This window comes from Peromyscus eremicus, chromosome 1 (genome assembly GCF_949786415.1).
Source record: "Peromyscus eremicus chromosome 1, PerEre_H2_v1, whole genome shotgun sequence".
In the NCBI taxonomy this organism is placed as follows: domain Eukaryota; kingdom Metazoa; phylum Chordata; class Mammalia; order Rodentia; family Cricetidae; genus Peromyscus; species Peromyscus eremicus.
In genome coordinates this window covers 186,054,239-186,067,275 of record NC_081416.1, presented here as the reverse complement: position 1 = coordinate 186,067,275, position 13,037 = coordinate 186,054,239, and the positions used below count along the sequence as shown (strand labels likewise).

The 13,037-nt window shown below is 36.7% G+C and overlaps 1 protein-coding gene across 1 annotated transcript; it reads left to right on the top strand.

The window, feature by feature from the left end:
• The first annotated feature begins 746 nt into the window (after positions 1-746).
• Positions 747-11,483, top strand: LOC131894073 (oocyte zinc finger protein XlCOF6-like). The gene is given in 7 exon segments (XM_059244223.1): positions 747-1,010; positions 4,639-4,695; positions 7,324-7,367; positions 7,579-7,705; positions 8,138-8,194; positions 8,605-10,444; positions 10,446-11,483. Coding segments are annotated over 7 exon segments (2,289 nt in total). The 5' UTR covers positions 747-964; the 3' UTR covers positions 10,564-11,483.
• Positions 11,484-13,037: the final 1,554 nt, after the last annotated feature.

Sequence of the window (13,037 nt, the reverse complement as noted above, 5' to 3'; positions counted from 1 at the left end):
ATAGTTCCCTTCCAGTCTGCGTTGCTCCTCAGGATTCCAAGGAAAATTATTCTGCAAGTATGTGAGCTTTGTGTGAGTGAGTCTCACAGAGGAAAGTGAAATCCTAAGAGGAGAAAGGTTACTTGACTTTGCATGACAGTAATGACATCCCATAATATTCATATATATTTTGTGTTTTCATATAAATACAAATGATTTTCAGTACTTTAATTTTAGTATGTTGTAAAATTGGGAAAAGTGGTGCCTCTATGTTTGTTTCCAGATAGCTCTCTTTGACATTTTTGGTAGTTTCTTTAGAGTCTATTCCTTTTGAGAGTCACATTTCCCGTTTTCTAAAATGATGCTGTCAGGACATTGATAAAACCTGCTTAGTATCTCAGCAGAGATTTAGATCTGTCTTTATTGTCTTCCCATTGATATCACCTGTTGTCTTTCTCCAAGCCAATACTCATGGGTTTTCATTGCTATAATTTTAAGAAATTGTGAAATCTTTTTTTACGCTTCTTAAGAGTTTTTAACTCTGTTCTTTCTGAAAATTTCATACCAGCTTTTCATGAATTTTTTTCTATTTTACAAAAATTCCCCATTCCTGTTCAAATTTTTTGCTTAGAATTCTTACCTAAGATAAACTCTTGGATTGTGTTCCCATGTTTGAATTAGAACATTAGAAATGTGTGCCAGTGTTCACCTCTCATATATGCATTCTTTTTTTTCATCTGCTTTTTCGATTCACACACGTTTGTCAGTATTTCATTTTTGTAAGAATGTACTGTAATTAGTTATTCATACAGAACAACATGTGCAATATAGTTGAATGTTCTGTGAATTTTTGCTTGTGTGGTTGTTGAAGAAGCTGTACATTGAGTACATGGTGGCTGAGGTAAGTTGGATTCCCCCTAACACCGTGTCTCTGACTTCTTTATTTTTCATTGTCTGCAGGATTTGTTGTTATCCAGGTCCTTGAATGTGGACATTTGACTCTGTAGGGACAGGAGTTCAGTGCATATTAGGTGAGTATTTTTTCATGCCTAACAGTGTGGAGCATTTTAATGTGTATTTATTTGCTCTTCTAACTGCGTTTTAGCATAATCTATTCAAATCACTTGCTTCTTCATTGAATTGATTACTATTTCTTTATTTTGTGATTTTTTTCTTTACTTTATGATATATTCTGGGTTTTAACTTATCATACCATGAAAAGCTAGCTCATAAATTTGTCTGCTTTGTAGTCTATTTCTTCATTGTTTTGGATTTTATATTTTTGTGTGTGTGTGCTTATAATTGCACATACCCATTTTTTTCCAATTTACTCTCCCAGCATACATGAAAGTCTTTAATTTACTTTATAGCGCTAGAGAATCAAACCAGGTTCATATTTATTGTCTATGTAGATGCATTTCCCAGTACTTTTGATTGATGAGGCTGCCTATTGTGCATCATGCCTGTGTTATTTTGGTGACATTCACATGGCCATTGCTGTTGTTTTGTTTTGGGATCTGCTACTTTATTGCATGGGGCTGTATATCAACTCTTCTGATACTCCCTCATTCTAGTGATCACGTGACTGTGCAGTGTCATCTGGAATCAAAGCTAGGACAACTCAGGCTCTGCTCTGTGTACCTGGGGTTGCTCTGTACACTCAGATTCTTTGTGCTTCCATGTAATCTTAGTTTTCTCCTGTGTGTTCTTGGGAAGATTATTTGATGTATTTTGTGTTTCAATGATAACCTTTCTATTCTTCTGCTAATAGAATATTTGTCCCCAATTCTGTTATCTTTCCTGGGATTTTAACCAGGTCATTGGATTTCTTCTTCATGACTCTCCGGTCATGAGTCATTCATTCTGTATATGAGACCTGTTACAAATCCCTGAACTAACTTTTGCCCATTGTATACCAAGGTTCTCTGCATAGGCTGCAGCAGTACTAGGTTATTTGTGAACACAACCAGATAAAGGCAGTTTGAATATTTGTACATGTACTAAAATGTCATGAGTGGATTCCCTCCTATAGACTGTCACCCTTTCAGTCATTGGCTCTTAGCCAGGTTTTCAATGTATTTCACACATTTCCTTCTCTGGAACTAGCCAGAAACTTAATCAGATAGCAATTCATAACACAGAATACTGTCTTCTCACTTTGGCATTGTTTTAGGAAATCAAGAGAAGTAACCGCTAAGCTGTGATCCAGGGAACAACTTTTTTTATGCAAGGCTGACACACACAGGATTAGCCAGTGTATATATAAAGTGTGAGTCCCAAGCTCACTTATACAGTGTTTTATATCCTTCTGTCCCCCTGCATTCCTCTAAACCTCCTCTACATTCCTACAATCCAGAGTGACACAGATTCTGACTGGCTGTCTGGAGTTTGTCTTAAACAATTTGCTGAATTATCTCATATGCAGAAAATTTCCCCTAATGAACAAAATATACCAGAAATCACTTACAGTCCTGAGACTAAAGGAGAGGAAAGTAGTTACAGAAGAGACATAGAAGTGCACAGTGAGGATGCTGATCAGCCTGTTGCTTTATCTCTCCTGGCCCCTGCTACATCAATGGACAGATATCCTGTGCCAGGCAGCTTGGTGGTGTGGCACTGAATGTTACATGTGGGTAAGGCCATTAATGACTTTTCTCCCCCACTACCTTATATAGTGCCTTTCGTCTGTAGGAATGCCACCATCAGGGCATCTGTGATATCTGCATTATCTATTTTCTTTGCCATTGTGGCTATTACAAAGCTCTTGGAGTTTAGCTTCACCCATGGGTTCTAATTCCTCTGTTGTACTATTTACATTTTGTGTCTGGACTTTCCAGAGAGCTTGCAGTTACCTTCTCATCGTTCTGGGTTCCCATCCCTCATTATCCCCATTTTTATTACATTAGTCCCCTTGTATTTCATGTATGTTTGGAGGCAGGTTTCAGGTGGGTAGACAGGCTTTCATGCATTCATAATTCCAACTGCCACTGTATATGATAATACGGATATATTGACATGATTGTGTGACTTCTCTCACTGATTCTACATATTTTGTGCCTTGAATTGATGGTTTTGTGGGTGTTAGGGCAGTCCTACATCCCTGGCATGAAATTAATTTGAATTGTGTTTCAACATCCATTAGAGAGGATCTTTTTGTCAATGTCCATCATTGCAACTGATCTCTGATATTTTCACCTGCAAATAGTTTGTATTCTCATATATCATTTGTAGCAATGTAAAGGTGAAAGGATACAGTGGTGATATGGTACCTTTGATGGGCCCTTCCAAGGTGTGCTGCTAAGAGAACACACTATGAACAACAGATCTAGTGCAAGAGGTTTATTGGAAGAGAAGTAAAAGACCATCTTGGAGTGGGGACATGGAACAGTGAGATGGACAGAGAAACAGATAGATCAGGAGACAGAACAAGCATGACAGAGAACTGTGAAGAATGGACACTTAAGTGGTGATCGTGTCACATATGGGAGTATGCGGCTTGTACCTGACAATGGAAATGTGCCTTGCCTCAGCAGATATTGACATAAGCTTCTGAAGATGCTGCTGTTGCAGCTGCTGTAAGCTGTAGGGATGCAGGTTTTGAGAGGACACCTGGACCTGGCACCATGCTGCAAGAGATAGATATATATTAGGGGCAGAAAGTACAGCTAAGGAGTTTAGAGTGAAAATTTTCCTTAGGTATACTTTTGAAACTTTTAGGTCCATAGTCCTGGTAGTTGATGGAGGGGAGTCGCAATGCCAGGAAAAGTGGGAACTTAGGCTGTTGATTGACAGGAGTTGTTATCTGTAGTCCAATTGACCCATGAAAGGTAGATTCAAGTCAGTTTCATGCAGCTTTCAAGAATCTGAGTTTACAGAAAGAGATATGTTTTAGTCATGTTAGCATTCCCACCATTTGTAATCTGTACTGAAATCCACATGTTTGAAAAGGCAGTGGACTCACAAGTTTTAGACATGTTAGCATTACCATTTATCTTAGGGTTTCAATTACTGTAAAAAGACACCATGACCACAGCAGCTTTTATAAAAGAAAACATTTAATTGATTGGCTTATAGTTTCGAAGTTTTGGTCCATAATCATTATGGCAGGAAACATTGTAGCATGCAAGCAGGCATGGTGCTGGAGAAGGAGCTGAGAGTAATGCATCCTGATCCACGGGCATCAAGAAGTGAACTCTCTCACTGAGCATACTTTGGGCACTGGAGACCTCAAAGTCCACCTCCATGGTGACACACTTCCTAGTAGTGCCACTCCCTTTGGGCACCATCACCTTTCAAGCCACCACATCATTGTTTGTAATCTGTGCTGAAATCCACATTATAGAAAAGCCAGGGCACTCACACCTTTTTGTCATAGGAGAAGCTTGGGAAACTTGGTATTAGAAGCATGAACACCCTTTAAGGTGAACTCAGAGGGGACAGAAAAAGAAAAGCTGGCTTGAACTTGATTTTTAGCATGAATATAGACCGTCATTTTCTTCCCCCATTCTAAATATCCTCCCATGATCTCCTGTCTGAAGGAATGTTTACACGTTTTCTGGAATCATTTTGGGTTTGGGGTCTTTTATGTGGTCTGGCATTATCCATTACAGAGTTGTATTAATTTTAGATTTGCATTTTTGACACCTTGATCTGAAACAGAAAATTCAGAGAAAAGCAATAAGAAGAATGAATTCTTCTCTGATAAATGCTCCCCAGGTCAGTATCATGTCTACTTTTCTTTGAAATTTGATTTTTATTGTTGAAACCATTCATGACTTCAATTCTCTATATATCGTAATGTTATTAAAGTTATTTTCTATGATTTATGTGTTTTTTTCCTCTGATAATCAAAATTAAGTGATTAGATTTGCCCCCTTATACTTTCACTTGATTTTATACTGTGAGGACATAAATTTCAATGACTTAAGCCCTGCAATTCTGAAAGAGGATCTATTGTAATTGATGCTCATAGAAATATATTGATGACCAGTTTCTACATAGGATGGACATGTGTCCTTTGATATTCATGAGGGAAGAAGATTTTATGTGCCATATAAATTGCATTTTGGAATGGTCAGGTTTCCAGAATCAGGCTTATGAATGTGGACATGTAAATACATAGATTATTTTTCAAGACATCCCTGAGAAATGTATAGAAAAGTCAAATTAGTCTGAAATCTTAATATTAAATATTTCCTATGCATCATAGAGGCACAGATGATGGAAGTAGCATGTCCCTTGTTCTTGCCATAAAATTGATGTGTCTGTGAGCAAATTCACATTGTAATATACTGGTTTCTCTCTTTGACATCTGAAACACAGAAATGATGAGTATGTTGACATTTGAAAGTTTTGTCTCAGGAGAGGTTCTGTTTAATGCTCAGTGGGATGTTCTCAGTAGACAGATTATTATTTTCTCTCTCTTTTTGTTTTATTTTTCAGGAGGGTCATAAGCCCTGCTGTGTCCACATTTGTACTACATAAAATGGAATATATTAGTAAGAATTTTCTAGAGAGTATTGACTAGTTATTGCACATAGCCATCAATTTTCAAGCATGAATGACTATCCCTTGTAATTTGTTCTCTTTTCTTTTGGAGGAAGAAGGCTTCCTCTACCCCATGTTTTCCTCTCCTTGAAGCAATGTATTACATAGGGAGGAATTCTAAAGAAGTTTTTATTTCTTCTTTTATAATAATATTTTATTTAAGTATATGAGTGTTCATATGCATTTTTAATGTACAAAGGATGGTGCATTATGCACCTGTATCACTTAGGTGAGCTGCAAACCCTTGGCACTGAAGTCAGGCAATGTCATGAACTGCCATGTTGTAGAGAGAATTGAATTAGGATTCTCTGCAGGAACAGCGAGTTCCTTTAACCTCTGAGCCATGTCTCTAGCCCCAAGATTTACTCTTCTGGTACACATTTGTGCCAGAGATAGTATATAACCTTGAGCTGTCTAGTTTTTGAATGTTGAAAGAAGAATTATAAATGATACGTATCTGTTCAACCTAAAATCCTGGAAGATGACTGAGCTTAAATACTGAAGTAAAGAATAGAGTTGTGATTAGAAGATTCAAATTTGCAGTTGAGTCAATGTCATAAGCAATAATGTATTCAAAACTAATGAGGAGTTAGTACAATCCCCATTCAATCTATTTGTTTTGATCACAGAAAATTTTTCTACTACATTTGAATGCATTGTCATATGCCATTTATTTACACTTACATTTGTAACTATTATGTAGTGAAACACTATATCAAATTCATGAAATTTTTATCTGTGCTGCTTGTATTAACTTTTAGAAAAATGTAGATAATATATCTACTGCTGATGTCTAATATGTCTGATGTCTAGATAAGGTGTCTAAGGCTGAATTTTGTATTTACTTCTTGTTTGTTAAATATTCTCATGAAATATCTTCATAAAGTATTTGATTCTAAGGGTGTTGGAATGTTGGATGTATGTACTGATTTTATACTCTTTACTTTTTAAAGAAAAAAACTCTGACTTTTAGTTCATCCACGAATTCTGCATTCCATATTCTACCTCTTTGTTCTCGAAAACTTGCAGCATTTGTACCTAGGCCTCAGGATCTCGACTGAGTATGTTATAATTGAGTATGTATGACCCACCTGCAGACAGGATTGAGCTAGTGTCCATATTTCAGCCAGGACAACAGTTGTACACCTTGGAAGCAATATTGTTCTTCATAAGTTGACCATCTAAGATGTGACACAGGGATTCTACCTTATATTAACACAGAGTTCTTAATCATACATTCCTACATCTGTATCTCAAATATATTATATTCCCTAAACATTTGCTGGTTGTGTGACTACTCCTGTTTTCACAGAGTATCTTTACAGTTTAATGCAATGTATACTATTGCATTAAACTATTTACCTATTTCTGATAATTAAAATGCAGTAGGTTTTTTAATAGAGAAAAGGCTGTTGTTTAATTATTTTCTTTTTCACTTATGTTCTCTATGTTTAGTGCTGGCCCAGCATGATTTGAATCCTAGCACTCTGTGATATATTCTATATCACAGAGATAGAAAACACAGTAATCATTATGACTATTGGAAGCATCTTTTATTAAAATTAAACTTTAATTTGATTTTATGTATATCAGTATATTTTCTTGAATGTATTTGTGTGTAGTATGTATGCCTCCTAACTGGAGAGTTCCAAAGAAAGCATTGGCTCTCAGAGAACTGGGGTGAAAATATATCGTATAGTTACATGAGCATGCTAGCAAATGAAAGACATTTTAAAGGACTTTAAAGGACATTACAGAATCGAAACTGAAGAGATAAATCCTTTGTCTGTTGCTCAGGTCTTAGAATACATCAGAGAATTCACGAAGGAGAGAGACCATATGTAAGCATTGTCTTTCTATACATTGTCTATGGAAGAACAGCAATGCTCAACTTCTGACACATCCCTACAGCACTTCTAGAAAACTCTTGTCCTTGAATAATTGCCATATCCCATTTGTATCACAAATATGTCTGCTATTCTTTAAGTTTCTTTTGCCTAGGAATGCATTTTGTTCAGCAGCACATTGTACATAAGTAATTTTGTATTACAGGGTCTGTTATCATTCAGGAATGTGGATGTGGACTTCTCAAAGGAGGAATGGGAATATCTAGACTGTGCTCAGAGGGCATTGTACATGGATGTGATGTTAGAGAATTACAACAATCTAGTCTTTGTGGGTAAGAATGCTCTTGCAGAATTCATGACTCATCCTTTTTATTTATCTAATTTGTGTATATGTAAACTGTCTGAATTATCTAGAGACCCCCAGAGATGTGGGAAATACTTGTTACCAATATAACTTTTTCATGGTGCTTTCTTTATGTTTTTCTGTGTTCTCTGGAATGCCATACTCGGTGCAATATTCTATGTAATGTATCCCACTCTCTTATCTAGTTTTTAATGAAAATTTCAAAGTTCAAAGAAAATAGAATATTCAGAGCAAGGAAATATACTACAGTACACATAATAGTTGGAATATTTTAATTTTACTATTGCATTAAACTATTTACCTATTTGTGATGATTAAAATGCAGTCAGTTTTTTAATGGAGAAAAGGCTGTTATTTTTGTTTAATTATTTTCTTTTTTACTTATGTTCTCTATGTTTAGTACTGGCCCAGCATGATTTGAATCCTAGCACTTTGGATGCTGATGCAAGAGTATATGGTGAGTTCCATGCCAACCTGGGGTATATAATGGGTTCCCAACTGACCAAAGCTTCACAGTGTGACTCTGTATCAAAAACATAAACAAGAAAATAGAAAAAGATTCTTCAAATGATCCTTCAGAGAGCTTCTTTCTCAGAGTTTTTTACTGCTCACTTACCTATTTGCCCTACCTTCTGCAAGGTATGGTGTTTATATAAGCATGAGAAGGCTTTTGTTGGTCATTGTGCTTTGATATAGATCAGACTGGATGCTCTTATGAATATCCATTTAATGATTTTGAAACAATAAAGACCATTGCAGAGATCTCTCTCTCCTTGACAATTGCTTGTATACATGTCTAAGAAAACATCAGTTATTGAATTGCTTATGCATGAATCCCTATGATCCATAATTGCACTAATTTTCCAGAGTACCATCGTATATGTGATAAATATGGGAAGGTCTTGGATCAAGGTACAACACATATTGTCCATGAGCATGTGAATATCCAAGAGAAGGCTTATAAATGTAATGATCTGGACAAAATGGTTCATGAACTCTCCCTGTGTGCACCACATGACACAAATGATACTACAGAAAATTGCAACAAGTACAGATTCGCTACCCACAGTCACGCCTCTGTTGAATCACCAAACAAAAACAGACATAAAAATGGGAAGACGGGAGAAGAATACTGCAAATATAAAGACTGTATAAACTGTTTAAATTTCTGTTCCATGGTTATTCAAAATCAAAGAATCCATACAGAAAATAAAGAACACAAAAGTACAAAGTATGATAAAGTATTTGACTCTAAACACATGCTGAAACAAATCTACCATCGAAAGAAACCACACCAATGCAAGAAATGTGGAAAATACTTCAAGATGTACTCAAGCCTCAGTGGACATCAGAGATCACATACTGCAGGAAAACCCTATAAATGTACAAAATGTGGTAAATCCTTTCTGCATTTGTTACATCTCAAAGTACATTACAAGATCCACTGGGAAGAAAATTCCTACAAATTGTCAGAATGTGGTAAGTGCTTTTATCATACATCAGACTTTGAAAGACATTACAGGACTCAAACTGGAGAGAAACTTTACAGATGTAATGAATGTGGCAAAACCCTTTCTACCTCCTCAAATCTTAAAGCGCATCAGAGAATTCACACAGAGAACAAACCTTACCAATGTAATGAATGTGAGAAATCCTTTACTCAGAAAAGCAATCTTATAACTCATCAGAGAATACACACAGGAGAGAAACCTTACAAATGTAGTGAATGTGACAAATGCTTTATCCATGGTGCAAATCTTAGAAGACATCAGGTAGTTCATACAGGAGTTAAGCCTTACACATGTAGTGAATGTGACAAATCCTTTACCCAGAAAGACAGTCTTAGAACTCATCAGAGAACACATACAGGAGAGAAACCTTACAAATGTAGTGAATGTGAGAAATCTTTTTCCAAGAGAGACCATCTTAGAACTCATCAGAGAATCCATACAGGAGAGAAACCTTACAAGTGTAGTGAATGTGACAAGTCCTTTATCATGAAAGTCCTTCTTAGAATTCATCAAAGAATACATACAGGAGAGAAACCTTTCAAGTGTAATGAATGTGACAAATCCTTTACCCAGAAATGTCAACTTAGAAATCATCAAAGAATTCATTCAGGAGAAAAGCCTTTCAAATGTAGTGAATGTTTCAAATCCTTTGCCCTGAAACGTAATCTTACAACTCATCAGAGAATACATACAGGAGAGAAACCTTACAAATGTAGTGAATGTGACAAATTATTTTCTAAGAAAGTCAATCTTAAAACTCATCAGAGAATTCATACAGGAGAGAAAGCTTATACATGTAGTCAGTGTGACAGATCTTTTACTGAGAGAAGTAGTCTTAGAATTCATCAGAGAATCCACACAGGAGAGAAACCTTTCAAATGTACTGAATGTGACAAATCCTTTACCCAGAATTGCAGTCTTAGAACTCATCAGAGAATTCATTCAGGAGAGAAGCCTTACAAATGTACCGAATGTGACAAATCCTTTACCCTTAAAGGCAGTCTTACAACTCATCAGAAAATCCATACAGGAGAGAAACCTTACAAATGTAGTGAATGTGACAAATCCTTTAGGAGTGCCTCATCTCTTAGAACACATCAGAGAATTCATTCAGGAGAAAAGCCTTATGAATGTAGTCAGTGTGAGAAATCTTTTAATCAGAAAACCAGCCTTAGAAAACATCAAAAAATTCATATGAGAGATGCCCTACAAGTGTAATGTATATCAAAATGACAAGTGCATTTCTAAGAAAGCTAATCTTAGAATACATCAGAGTATTCATACGAGAGGACCCTTTCAGATATTGTTAATGTAAATCCTCATCTCTGAGAAGACATCAGAGAATACACGCAAGAGTGAAAACATACCAATTTATCAAATGTGAGAAATCATTTATTTACTGTTGGCTCATATCTTAGAACATATCAGAGAATTTATACAGAAGAGAAACTTTACAAATTGAGTCAGTGTGAGAAATTGTTTATCTATAACACCAGTTTTGGAAGACATCAAAGATTCATACAAAGGAGAAGCTTTATAAATGTAAAGTATGGAGAAAAGCCTTTACCTGCCTCTCACATCTAAGTAAACATTTGAAAATTCACATTGGGGAGAAATGTTTCCATAGGAAATAATATGGCATTTGCTTCATCCAAGCTCTATTCTTAGCAACACTCAAGGCTCCACATGACAGCATCATTATGAACTTGAGAAACTTGTGAAATATTTACGTACTCTTCAAATCTTAGAAAACATCAAGAGTTTATGCTGAGGAAATTCTGAAAATGTGACAGTGTAGGAACTTTTTCATTAAAGTTTTTACTTGTTCAGCCATAAATCCTTCATAATGAAGACAAAATGGAGATGCCTGAAGAAGGTGATGTTGCTTAACAGGTTCCCGGAGACTGAAATGATCCATTCTAAAGGGAAGCTGATTTAGCAAGGAAATACACCACAATAATAGCTTTAAGAAATCCCAGAAACCGACAGGATTCAGTATCCCAAACTCAAACGGAGAAAGTCAGACAAATCATGCCACTTAGAAGAGGATTTTGCAAACTGAGCCACCAAGATAGTATGCTATGCTCTCCTACATGTAGATCTGCAATATTCTTCAGATGTCCAGTATTCTTAAGCTGTATCAGTGCAGGTTTCAAGCTTCACAATAGTGACTGTTTGAGTCCCTTGTCCCATATTCCTTTCAGTAACTCCAATAAAGGTCATTGGTTCATCAAATTGGACTTGGTTCTGTTTTCAGTTCCCAAATGGGGTGAATAGGCAGATACATAAGTTGAATCTCCCTAGGCCAAGTATTTAATAAAACATTTGTTGAACTCATTAATATTTCCTGCAATGCTGTAAACAGAATATTGATATTAAAGCAGCAGTTCTAAACCTGTGGTTTGTGACCCCTGTCTGGGTCGATCTACTTTCACTGGGGTTCCTTAAGACCATAGGAAAATGTATTTCCAATGGTCTTAGCAACTGAGATACTGCTTCTCTATTCATTTACAGGCAGTTCTGCCCACATGCAGATAGACATACATACAAGTACCTGAAACTGTATTAAAGTATTACAGCATTAAGAAAGTTAGAGTCACTGTATTAGAGCGAAGGCATTTGAGTTAGCTAAAGTAGGGAAGATTGTGCTCAATGCTCAGTGCTTACTGACAAAGGGTTCCACACATACAGTATGTAGAGGCTTTGGCAGCCTTAGGCAGAAGGTATGGGTTTTCTAGTCACTGGATTCAGTTTACCAAAGATAGGATTTAAAACAATGCTTGTTTAATATAGTAGTAAAGCTACACCTCCATGCATTCATATACAGGAAGGTACTTCTGGCCACAGATGAAATTCTTTTACACAAATCAAAGAAGTTAACCTTCGGTCACCTATTACTGTATTCTCTCCTTATTCCCTGTCCAACCTTCTAACTTACAAAAGTCTCCAAACCCGACTCCCTTCCAGAGTTCTCTCTTCAAGTAGCATTGCAGAAGTTGCCATACTTACCTTTTAGCCATGCCATGTCTCAACATTTCAAACTGACTCAAGTTGCTGATTTGACTCTCTTATGGTGTATGGATCATCTTTTTCTGTTCCCATCAAAAATAGATCCAAAATCTAGATTCTGTGTCATCATGAGCCTCTTCCCTCTGCCTGATGTAACCATCCACCTCTCTTCGCCTACTCAGTAAGTGTTCTCATTCTGTTCCTGAAGCCTGCTATGCCCCCAGGAGCCCCCCCATAGTGGTACCTCTCTAGTTATTAACACACTTGCTCCTCTCCCTCTATTGGAACAAGCTACCTCATTTCCTTGCCTTCTCCGAGGAGTAGCCTGCTAAGCCACACAACTTCCTTAAGCCCTTCCCAACCTCTGTGGCCTTGTCCTTCCTGTCTCTCTGCTCTGTCTTGGAAGTCTAATAGCTTATCTATGCTCTGCTGGAGTTTTCTTTTGCTTCTCTGCTCCTACTTGGAGCATATAGAAACTCCTTTGGGTGGAGTTGTTTTTACAGTCCTGCCTCTCTTCTCAGTGGACTCAGATATTTTTAAAGCCTTGTTCTATTACTACAAACAGTGTAGCCTCAGTAGAGTTCAATGGCTAAAATTGACATGCTGGACTTTCAATGGTGAAAACTTCTGCCAATGTACAAATGACATTATCTAAACTTCTCTTCTCCTCTATTCCTTCCTATCTATACCTGCTGTAACTTATTGATGTTCAATGTCCAAGTGACCCCTACACGTAATCAACAGCCCATCCTAATGGTGTTAGGAAATTGCTGTATATCA